Genomic DNA, 11,613 nt, shown 5'->3' on the forward strand with positions numbered 1-11,613 from the left:
AAAAGTTAGTTAGAAACAGGATGTGAGGGCACAGTTCTTCAACTTTCAAGGTCAATGTGCAGAAGCTACGTTTAAGCTCTGATTAAACTGTATTTAAACTTCCCACTTTACATTTGTCCAGGTGAAAAAGCAAAGTTTGATTTATTACTCAATCTTTTAAAAATAATTCTAAGTGGAAGAAATGTTTCTGAAAGAACTCTATTTCTAAATGCTTACATTTTATAAAAATATAGGCCAAATGGAGAGAAAGGGGAGATAAAGGCTATAGTTAGAAAAGGCCAACAGTAACAACAAAGCCATTTCTAATGCAGACGTAAATGCTGAAATATAAATCTCAAAAAAGAAAATAATAATACCTGGATATCTTGCAGGCAAATTTCGTGAGCATCCAAAGAACACTGCAGTCTTGGTTCTAGTAGTTTCTTTAAATTGCCTATTGGCTCATTGATGTCTATGGCCTGACTTACACATTCAGCTGGAGTGTAGGTCTGTTCTACAATGCTGAAGAATACAGTGTTAGAGGACCCAATGTTAAAGAATGTAATGGTTAACAATTACCTTCTTACCCTGGATATTAACCCAACAATATGTTCAAAACAAAATTCAATTCCAAAACACATTTCTGGTCTTTGAAACTCATTTCTGCACAGACACCTTTTATAGTGGTAGGCTCATCATCAACTAGTGTTGCCAAACTTAATAACGAATCACATTACACAAAGAAATGCAAGCTTGAAATTTAAGGCACCTTTGCAAATAGACCACATCATACACACACATACACGCACGTACTTGTGTGTGTGTGCATACTAATATTGCTTACACTAAAATATTTAAGGGGGAATGTCTGCATTTATATTTCCAAGTTATTTTGAAGAATTTCAGGCTCAGAAAGGAATATAAAAAGTCTCCTCAAAACTTGTATGGTATCTCTACTTCCCAAAATCAACACAATAATACAAGTCATAAGATATGAAAATACAGGTTATATAAAATATTTTCCATCTAATCTGAAAACTACTGGTTATAATCAGTCTAGATTCACCTTAAAAAGTTATATTCTTCCTTTAAAACTTTCTACGTGCTCTTTTGCATTTTTACTTCATATTCTGCTAAGTCACTTCAGTCGTGTCCCACTCTGTGCGACCCCATAGACGGCAGCCCACCAGGCTCCTCCATCCCTGGGATTCTCTAGGCAAGAACACTGAAGTGGGTTGCCATTTCCTTCTCCAACTTCATATTCTAAGTTCTACAAAAAACCGTTAAGTTCCTTAAGAGTAAAATCTTTGGTAAGTAATTTTATATATCTTTTGTGAATCCTTACTTGAGGCCAAATGGAAAGTAGATACCAGTAAGTATTTGCTGAATTGGTAAATCTACAATTCAATCAAGTTTCACATGTTTAATTTAAATATGGTTTAAATCTCACTTATAGTTGTCAAAAAGTGTGTCCTTAAAAATTTGTCATTACATTTTCACATAAATTCCAAGTATAATTCAATAAATACATAATATTCAGTGAATATATGTAGCCTAAATTCCTAAAACTTAAAATTTATAAAAGAGACCACTCATGACTGAAAAAAAATTATATTAAAATAATAAACATTATTATTACTATTTGTTAAGGTAAATTTGTTAAGGGTCTTTTGGCTATGTAAATATTTTCACAAACTCTTCAGCTATAGCAGAGTGGGCTATATATATATATTTTTTGGTAACAATAATCTTTACAAGAGTCAGATGTCACTTTAACACAGATTTTTAAGGACCCATTTTACATAGGATCAACATTTAAAACATTTTTTAACATTCTGTTGCCATCATTTAAACCTTGGGAGATCCATATAAAAAAATCTGATTACCAATTTCCCTTGAGAAAATGTGGATGATCTCACATCACTGGATCAACATTCCTGCATAGCACTCTGCTACAGCTAGAAACTCTTAACTGTTCGTTTCACATAGCTACTCCCCAAGTCAACAGTAACTACAATCACAGTAACTACCAACCTCTTACGGGAGACATCAACAAAGGTTTTCTCTACGAAGTCAAACAGTAAAAACTTTACACTCTGTGGATCATTTATACATACATGTGTGTACAAAAACATAAATATACTCATGTCAGGCTTCAAGACAGCTCAAATGATCCTCACCTTCTAATATTTACAGCTTTTTACAGTTCCCTCCCAAACTGTCCCAAGGCTGGACTGTGTGACCAAAGGACTATGGCAGAGTGACACAAGTACTGCTTCTTAGATTAGCTTATTTAAAAAGACACTGGCGAATGCTCCCTCGGACCATTTGCTTCAGGGAAAGCCAGCCGCATGTGGCGAGCAGCCCTAGATAGAAGCCCATATGCTGAGGAAGTGAATGGTCCTGTCACCGGTCTTATGAGTGATTTTAGAAACAGATATGCTACCGTCAGCCAACACTTCAGATGACTGTAGCCCAGACAGACAGCTTCACTGCAAGCTCTTGAGAGTCTCTGAGCCAGAACCAAGCAGCTAACTGACTGGATGAGGGGCTTCTGACTCTGAGAAACTGTGCAAGAATAACTGTTGGGTGTTTTAAGCTGTGAAGTTCTGGAGTAACGTGTTACATAAATGAGTGTATGTATGTATGTATATACAGCCTATTGTTTCTTCTGCTGGAGAAAATAGCATAATCAAACATGCTGAAAAGCTCCATTCAAAACTTAATGTCTCCTGTGCAGTCACATCAAGGTATTTTAGACCTTTTTGGCCAGGAAAATGTTTCCATGCCAGGGCATGATGGGCGAGGACAGGGTGGGGGGTACTAAAACGAGGTTTGTATTTTGAGCCAGAGCAGGACATCTTGCCTGAGCAGATGAAGTGGCCTGAGTAACCATGGCTTCATGAGTAATCATGGCCACAGGGCAGAAGAGCTGCTAATTAACTGGCACAAAAATCTCAATTATGCAAGACAGAAAAGTTGCAAAAGATCTATTGCACAAGATTGTGCCTACAGCTGACAATACTGTATGGTACACTTAAAAATTTACTGAGGGCAGATACTGTGTTAAATGTTCTTACCACAATAAAATAGTAATTTTTAAACAATTTAGGTCTTTCATCTCAGCTGCACGCTCAACTTTAAGCAAGCTACTCAACCTTAGTAATCTGTCTATTCCCACTGGAGTTCTACTGAAGCTCTGCAGCACTCTTCAGCCCCTTTTACTTTTACTACATTATCTCAGCTCTTGCTTTCCAGAGTAAACTAGGACCATTAGTGATTACCTTCCTTGTCCTTGACTCCCAAATCCCTCTTTTCAGTCATATTCTCTCCTTGGATCCTGAACTCATTACCACTGCCCACCTTCCTTAATGGAGTAAGCAGTATTCTATTACTATTCCAAAAACTAACACCTTTCACTTCTCTATATGCTTAGTACTATGATGGCTCACGACCAACCTAGACAGCATATTAAAAAGCAGAGACATTACTTTGCCGACAAAGGTTCGTCTAGTCAAAGCTATGGTTTTTCCAGTAGTCGTGTATGGATGAGAGAGCTGGACTATAAAGAAAGCTGAGCACCGAAGAACTGATGCTTTTGAACTGTGGCGTTGGAGGAGACTCTTGAGAGTCTTTCAGTCCAAGGACTGCGAGGAGATCAAACCAGTCAATCCTAAAGGAAATCAGTACTGAATATTCACTGGAAGGACGGATGCTGAAGCTGAAGCTCCAATACTCTGGCCAACTGATGCAAGGACCTGACTCACTGGACAAGACCCCGATGCTGGGAAAGATTGAGGGCAGGAGGAGAAGGGGACGACAGAGGATGAGATGGTTGGATAGCATCACTGATTCGATGGACATGAGTTTCAGCAAGCTCTGGGAGTTGGTGATGGACAGGGAGGCCTGGCTTGCTGCAGTCCATAGGGTCGCAAAGAGTCAGACAGGATTAAGCAACTGAATTGCCTGCCTGCCTGCCTGATGATGGCTCATACAGCTGTGTGTTTCTTCAAATATAAGGTAGTCTCTACCAGGGCAGATTAGAGTCTCATTTATTGATGTACTCCTGATAGTTACTATTTGTTGAACTAGTTCAGGCTGTGAATTAAACTCTTGCTGAAATAAAAGAAATCAGCACTGACAAAAGGAAAAAGAATCCAACAGTGTCCGAAGGGTAGAAACCACCACAATCAATTGCTTGACCATTATTACCTATGCTTACTACCATCTTTAGTTTAAAACTATCTTTTCCTTCCAGCTACAAAGCCATTAAGTCAGAGGAAAAAGGCAATACATTATCCCTCAAAATGCTGGGGTCAGTTGGGAAGATTAAAAAAAAAAGGTCCTCAAAGAACTTGGCTATTCTTATTTTAATTAGGCATGTTGATAATATAAAAAATAGTAAATTAAAAAAATACCAACCTTTCTTCTGTGCACTCTGCTTTCTCTGTTCCATCAATCTCGATTTCTATCAGCTCCTCTGCTTCTCTTTTCGTCATGGCTGAAGTATTTCAAAAGTTCAGCCCTATAAGAGTTAAATTTTAAGACATTCTGAAACGCATAAGCAGACACGTTACACAAGAAGTAAAGACCCAATTCAAATAAAACCCGAGGGTAAGCAGAAGAGGAGGAAGCAATCTTCACATATAAAAGACAATCCACAAGCAATATTTATAAACCAGTTTTTGTTTAAATGGTGTTTACCAGTCTGACATGACATCAATATCATTCCCTTGGATTTACTGGGATGTTTTTGACCCTAGTCTCAGTCAACAAATTAATTAAGATTACTTCAAAATCAAGTGAAAGGCATGTCGACGGTTATTACAGCAGTTCGGTCTTAATAACAGATTTAAACCTGCACCTTAAAAATCAACATGGGAATTCCCAGTGGTTAGGACTCTGCACTTCCACTGCAGTGGGCGTGGGTTTGATCCCTGGTGAGGGAACTAAGATAATCACATGCCACACAGCATGGCGGGGGTGAGGGGGATCAACATGGAGTTGAAAAATTTACAACTGTCCAGCTAAAAAGCTGTACTTTATTAGCAGAGTTTACTGTAAACCACTATTGACAGAGTAAGCTAAATTAAAAATTAGCTAATTAAAAATTAGCCCAAGCTATGATTTATGTTACAAATTACATACTTTATACATGCCAGTACAATATTCTCAAATGGCAAAATAAAGTAACAAAATCACAGATATGTGAATTATTGCCATGATTACACACTAGAATTATTTATGATTATTTTTCAGATGTGGTTTTATACCTTTTAATCAAACTATTACATCAGTTTTTAATTCTCACATGTAAAAATTTTACTTAAACTTCCATTGATTTTTGTACCATTGATACATTATGTGCCATTCTGTACCATTTGCACTACCAATACTAAAACGTTATAATTTTATAAAATGCTAAGTAATGTATAAAATAGCTGCATATGTTGGCATTCCTTTATGGCCATTTCCAAGGTGTTAATGCTGTAAGTTGCAGGTTGTTACTACTTCACTTTGCACGCATGCTCAGTCGGTCAGTTGTGTCTGACTATTAGAGACCCCACGGACTGTAGCCTGCCAGACTCCTCTGTCCATGGTATTCCCCAGGCAGGAATATTGGGGTGGGTTGCCATTTCTTCCTCCAGGGCATCTTCTGACCCAGGGACTGAACTCACATCTCTTGTGTCTCCTGCACTGGCAGACAAGATTCTTTACCACTGTGCTTCTTGGGATGTTTACTAATCAGCTGACCTTATAATAGAGATCATCCTCGATTATCCAGGTGAGTCCAGTGAAATCACAAGAATCATTAGAGAGGAAGAATCTAAAGAGATCCAGAGAGATTCAAAGTGAGGACGACTGACTGGCTGTGATTGGCTTTGAAGATGAAAAAAAAAGAGCCACAATCCAAGGAAGACAAGCAGTCTCTAAAATTTGGAAAAAGAAAGGAGACAGACCTTCCCCCAGAGCCTCCAGAAGAAATACAACTCTGCCAACACCTGATTTTAGCCAAGAATGACCCATTTCAGACTTCTGACTTCAGGAACGTATGATAGTAAGTTGGTGTTTTCAAGCCACTAAGTTTGTAGTAATTTGTTACTGTAGTTCTAGGAAACTAGTAAGTCTTCTTTCCCACTTTAGAGAGGGTTGTAACTCTCCTCAGGTCCAAAAATCTCCAACTATTGGGGAGCTGGTTTTCTGATAACTTAGTCTCTAAATTCTGGCATCTGAATCTAGACTTTCCGGTATAAAAATGATCTGATTTCTCCCTCACTATAAAGGCTCCTCTCACAGCTCCTCCATAACAAGAAAGAAGAATAATAAGAGGATGGGGCTCCCCACTGGAACAGATACACATCATGCACATCCAGCAGAATGCCTAGGCCCCAGCAGGTTTTGTTTGGGATGACAGAAGAATGAAGGGCTTTTGTTCTTCTTTCTTGTTGACCACAGCCTAGTCAGTCTTTCCTTTCTTCATAAAGCCTATTTCTTAATTGATACTATGTGTTAAAACTGGAATTCAACATGAGCACTAAAGCAAAACACCGGTGGCAGTAACCCAGTAGGGACCTTATAGAACAGCATAAGCTCACCTGGGAAGGCGTATTTGTTGACAGTTGTATACACAGAACTTTGAACAGTGCCGCTCCTTTTGTAGGCACTGTATTAAAGTGTGTTTAATAAGTGAATGTTATAAAAACCAAAGGGGCTTCCCTGGTGGCTCAGCTGGTAAAGAATCTGCCTGCAATGCAGGAGACTTGGGTTCAATCTCTGGGTTGGGAACATCCCCTGGAGAAGGGAAGAGCTTACCCACTCCAGTATTGTGGCCTGGAGAATTCCATAGACTGCAAAGACAGCCCATGGGGTTGCAAAGAGTTGGACACAACTGAACAACTTTCATCTATGAGCAGATCCTTGGGGCTCCTGTATTTCAAACAGTTGCCATTTTTGGACTTCCCTATATCTCAGTTGGTAAAGAATCCACCTGCAATGGAGGAGACTCGGTTCGATTCCTGCGTTAGGAAGATCTGCTGGAGAAGGGATAGGCTACCCACTCCAGTATTCTTGGGCTTCCCTTGTGGCTCAGCTGGTAAAGAATCTGCCTGCAATGTGGGAGACCTGGGTTCAATCCCTGGGTAGGGAAGATCCAGGGATCCAAATTGCTGACATCCAGTGGATCAGAGAAAAAGCAAGCGAATTCCAGAAAAACACCTACTTCTGCTTTATTGATTATGTCAAAGCCTTTGACTGTGTAGATCACAACAAACTGTGGAAAATTCTGAAAGAGATCGGAATACCAGACCACCTTACCTGCCCCCTGAGAAATCTGTATGTAAGTCAAAAAGCAAGTTACAACTGGACATGGAACAATAGACTGGTTCCAAATTGGGAAAGGGGTACATCAAGGCTATATATTGTCACCCTGCCTATTTAACTTATATGCAGAGTACATCATGCAAAATGCTGGGCTGGGTGAAGCACAAGCTGGAATCAAGACTGCCAGGAGAAATATCAATAACCTAAAATACACAGATAATACCACTCTTATGGCAGAAAGTGAAGAGGAACTAAAGAGCCTCTTGATGAAAAAGCTGGCTTAAAACTCAATTCAAAAAACAAAGACTGGCATCCGATCCCATCATTTCATGGCAAACAGATGGGGAAACAATGGAAACAGTGACAAACTTTATTTTCTTGGGCTCCAAAATCACTGCACATGGTGACTGCAGTCATAAAATTAAAAGATGCTTGCTCCTTGGAAGAAAAGCTATGACCAACCTAGACAGCAAAGACATTACTTTTATGACAAAGGTCCGTCTAGTCAAAGCTATGGTTTTTCCAGTAGTCATGTGAGTGTTGGACTATAAAGAAAGCTGAGTGCCAAAGAATTGATGCTTTTGAACTGTGGTGTTGGAGAAGACTCTTGAGAATCCCTTGGACTGCAAGGCAATCAAACCAGTCAGTCCTAAAGGAAATCAGTCCTGAATATTCATTGGAAGGACAGATGCTGAAGCTGAAGCTCCAATGCTTTGAACACCTGATGCAAAGAGCTGACTCACTGGAAAAGACCCTGATGCTGGGAAAGACTGAAGGCAAGAAGAGAGGGAACAACAGAGGAAAAGATGGTTGGATGCCATCACCGACTCAACAGACATGAGTTTGAGTAAACCTCAGGAGTTGGTGACGGACAGGGAGGCCTAGTGTGCTGCAGTCCATGAGGTCGCAGCGAGTCGGACACAAATGAGTGACTGAACAGACTGATGAGAACCATTTCACACCGTTTAATTGACTCCAGAAATCTAGACGACTTAAATGTGAAAGGTAAAGCTATAAAACTAACAGAAGAAAGTGGTGGAATTTTGTGGATAAAAAAGGATTCATTTCTTGAAAAAGCATTCATTTCTTAAAATTCCAAAAACATATATCATAAGGAAAAAAACCTGATAATTTCATTACATAAAAGTTAAGATTTATGTTCGACAGACAGGATATAGTGTAGAAAAAGACATTTCCAAAATCCATATATGATAAGGAAATAGTTACTGGAATACACAGTGAACAAGTTGATAATAATCCCCCCAAGTCAGGACAAAGTAGAAAAGTAGGTAAAGAAGGAAACTCACCTAAAGAGAAACCAAAACGGCTAAGGACACGAGGAGATGCTCACGTTCAAGCTATTCACCTTATTCTGTGTGTGTGTGGCAAAGATCAGAATGCTGAATACTGAAAAGAGCAGCAGGGACCTTGGAGCACAGGGATCCTGCCTCTGCTGATGGAAGACAGACAGGACTGACTACTCTGGAGAAAGAGCTAGCAGCACTTGCTCAAATAAAGGGATTATACCTATGACCCAGCAATCTTGCCCTTAGATAAGCATTCCAGAGACATTCTCACAGTGATTGATAATAGCATGTTAAGGGTAGCTTTGCTGGAGACAGCTGAAAGCAGGAGCCAATACACGAACCTGTGATGAGAGTACTGCAGATGCAAGAAAATGTGAAACACACTATGGAACCTTAGTAACAGTCAGAAACAAAGAGATAATGAACACACAAAGCACAAAAACCCTACAAAAAAAAGTGAGAAATGGACTAAGGCTTATATTATAGCAGGACAGCATTTAAAAGGGTCATTTGTTTTATTTTTCAGGGTCCACGCGCAAGTCCACTCCCATTTCCATAATCAACTTTCAAAACGAGTGAATTTTCTAGGGACTTCAGAAAAATAGAAAAGAAATTTAGGAATTTCCCTGGTGGTCCAGTGATTACAGTTCCATGCTTCCAATGTAGGGGGCATGGTTTCCATCCCTAGTCAGGGAACTAATATCCCACAGGTCATGCAGCATGACCAACAAAATTCAAATAAACAATTAAAACAACAACAAAAAAGAAAGCACCGTAAGCAGATAGGTTAGGAGGTCCCCAGAAAAGAAGAATCAGGCATGGCTTTTGACAAACAGAAGCCATTTTTGTCCTAAGCCATTTTGAGATCTAAGCCTAACCACAATGCTTAACCTTGAATACAGCTCAGTAATAATGTTCTTAAGGAATAACAATAGCAAAGATAGTAAATCAGTATAAAAACTCCAGGTTCTGTTTCCATGGTAAAGATTAGCCTGAAGCACTTTCTTGAGCTGCTCTGCAGAATTTAAACCCTCCTCTAGTGGCAACCACTAGATCAACTATAACCCAAAGGATGATAATATTGATCTTTTCTGACCTTTGTGACTTCAATCAACTAAAGCTTGGTTGCTGTCAACCTCTGCCCCAATCCTATCTTGAACTCTGCTCTTCAAGCTCCTTCATAAATATGCATGTACCCTTAGCTTAAGACTTTTCCCAATTTTGCTGCTTTGGGAAAGATCCCACAGTGTTCTTCTTGCTCTAAGTAATAAATCTCTTCTCCTGCTCTTTGGCTTGATTGTGTCTTTTGTCTTACACCCACCAAAAGATGAATCCAGTTTTCTGTACCTACCAGAGAAATGGCCCTAAGGGCTTTGATCAACAAGGATACTTGGCACACCTCTTGACAGAAGCACTAAGACAGAGTTGTTAAAAGAAATTTATACTGTGATCTTTCAAAAAAGTTAGAGATCAGTCTCCAAAAGGTGCCAAAGGTGGGGCGGGGGGGGGGGGGTGTTGGGGTATGAATCCAATACACTTTTGGAAAACACTGTTACTTAAGTCTATGAATTGATCTTCTTTCTCAATTCTCTAAATTAAGCCTAAAGAAGCAATGGAGACATTTGGCAAGTTGTCCAAATCTTTGCTGTCATTGCTCGAGTGGGTCTTAGCTCTTCTCCTGGAGCCAACTGCCCAGGATTCTACGTCAAAACTTAAGAAAATAGAGAAGACAGCATTACCTGGAGACTTTCCACACAGGAAAATGTCCCTTGACACTGGTTTTTCCTGGATTAAACCTAACCTGCTTTCAGAACACTTCACAAAACGAATACAAATTTATATTTAACTAAAAATTCCAGGAAAGGCTAGTATTCTTTAAAATAGTTATATTTACCACTATCTTTTAAAGCTACAGATAAACTTGAGGATTATTCTCCATTGGAGCACGTTATTAGTTTAGAGTTTAGAATAATTTTTCATAGTGAAGGACAATAAGTAAATGAAGGATAAATAAATACAAGTGTAATCTGGGAGTTTTTCTCAAGTTAAAAAATACTATTAAATAGTCTGAGAAAAAAGACATTTTTGGTTTTTAAAGATAAAAGTCAATAGCTAAGAAAAAGTAAACACAGACATCTGTGTGTACACATGCAGAGAGAAAGCAAGTGTGGACAAAGTGTGGCAAACTTGGCGTCTCTGGGGGGTGAAGGTGTACCTTGTACAATTTCAGTGCATAATTTTTTGAATTTTCCTTTAGACTTGAAGTTTTATAAATAAAAGCTGGAGGGAGGTAAGTCAACAGTTTTAATTGTTCAGCCTCCACCTGCTGCTCCTCCATTAAACACCTAGCTCATTATTTAGATTCTTATTTTAAGATGATACAAGCCTCATGTCACTGCTCCTGTAGACACAATCCAGGTAAAACTGACATAAGTCCATCTAGCGTCAGAATTTGTCTCAAAATAATTAAGGCTGGAAAGCTTGGATCAAATCCCAAGAGAGATAACTCATTGTTCCCTCCACTTTCGAACTAGTTGACCCAGTTTCTTTTGACATTAAGACAATACCTAAGAACGCTATCCCTGCCCAGTTCTTTGCTTACGTGGACCCTTCTAAACCTTTGCTGCCTCCAAGACTCAGAACTACCGCGAGTCTTTCTAAATCACTAATCTCTTGCAGTGCAACATTAGGCGTGGTCCTCCCTGCCGTTAACCTAATCAAACTGGGATTCCTAAACACAAAGACGTTGTTGGCTTATCTTCCAGCCTGCAAAAACACACTTAAAAAGCTGACAAGCCACACTAACCCATCGTTTTCTCGTCTCACTTCCTCGTTTTTAAAAGAAACCCAATGGACTCCACAGACATTAAACAGATGGCTTTAACGCAACTGTAAGACAATTCTAGAAAGACCACTGGACCCGAAGGGAGAGCGCATCGCTGAGTTGGCAAGAAGATCGATATGGCATCGTGCTGTGAGATCCCAGGGGCGTCGGGATCAGGTCCCG

General features: G+C 39.4%; 1 protein-coding gene across 7 annotated transcripts in view; it reads right to left on the reverse strand.

Moving 5' to 3' along the window:
* GABPA (GA binding protein transcription factor, alpha subunit 60kDa) overlaps positions 1-11,613 on the reverse strand; it is a 35,432-nt gene that overhangs the window by 22,955 nt on the left and 864 nt on the right. For 2 of the 7 annotated variants that reach the window (XM_010838460.1, XM_010838461.1), the window contains exons 2-3: positions 4,402-4,504; positions 357-501 (exon numbers count right to left, since the gene is read on the reverse strand). In XM_010838460.1, the coding sequence (XP_010836762.1) occupies positions 357-501; positions 4,402-4,478 (222 nt within the window). In that variant the 5' untranslated portion in view covers positions 4,479-4,504. Of the gene's footprint in view, positions 1-356; positions 502-4,401; positions 4,505-8,606; positions 10,092-11,412; positions 11,608-11,613 lie in introns of those variants that run through there. The other 5 variants (XM_010838466.1, XM_010838464.1, XM_010838463.1 and 2 more) reach the window with 5 other exon arrangements.

This window comes from Bison bison, unplaced genomic scaffold, assembly GCF_000754665.1.
Source record: "Bison bison bison isolate TAMUID 2011002044 unplaced genomic scaffold, Bison_UMD1.0 scf7180017864094, whole genome shotgun sequence".
Taxonomy (NCBI): domain Eukaryota; kingdom Metazoa; phylum Chordata; class Mammalia; order Artiodactyla; family Bovidae; genus Bison; species Bison bison.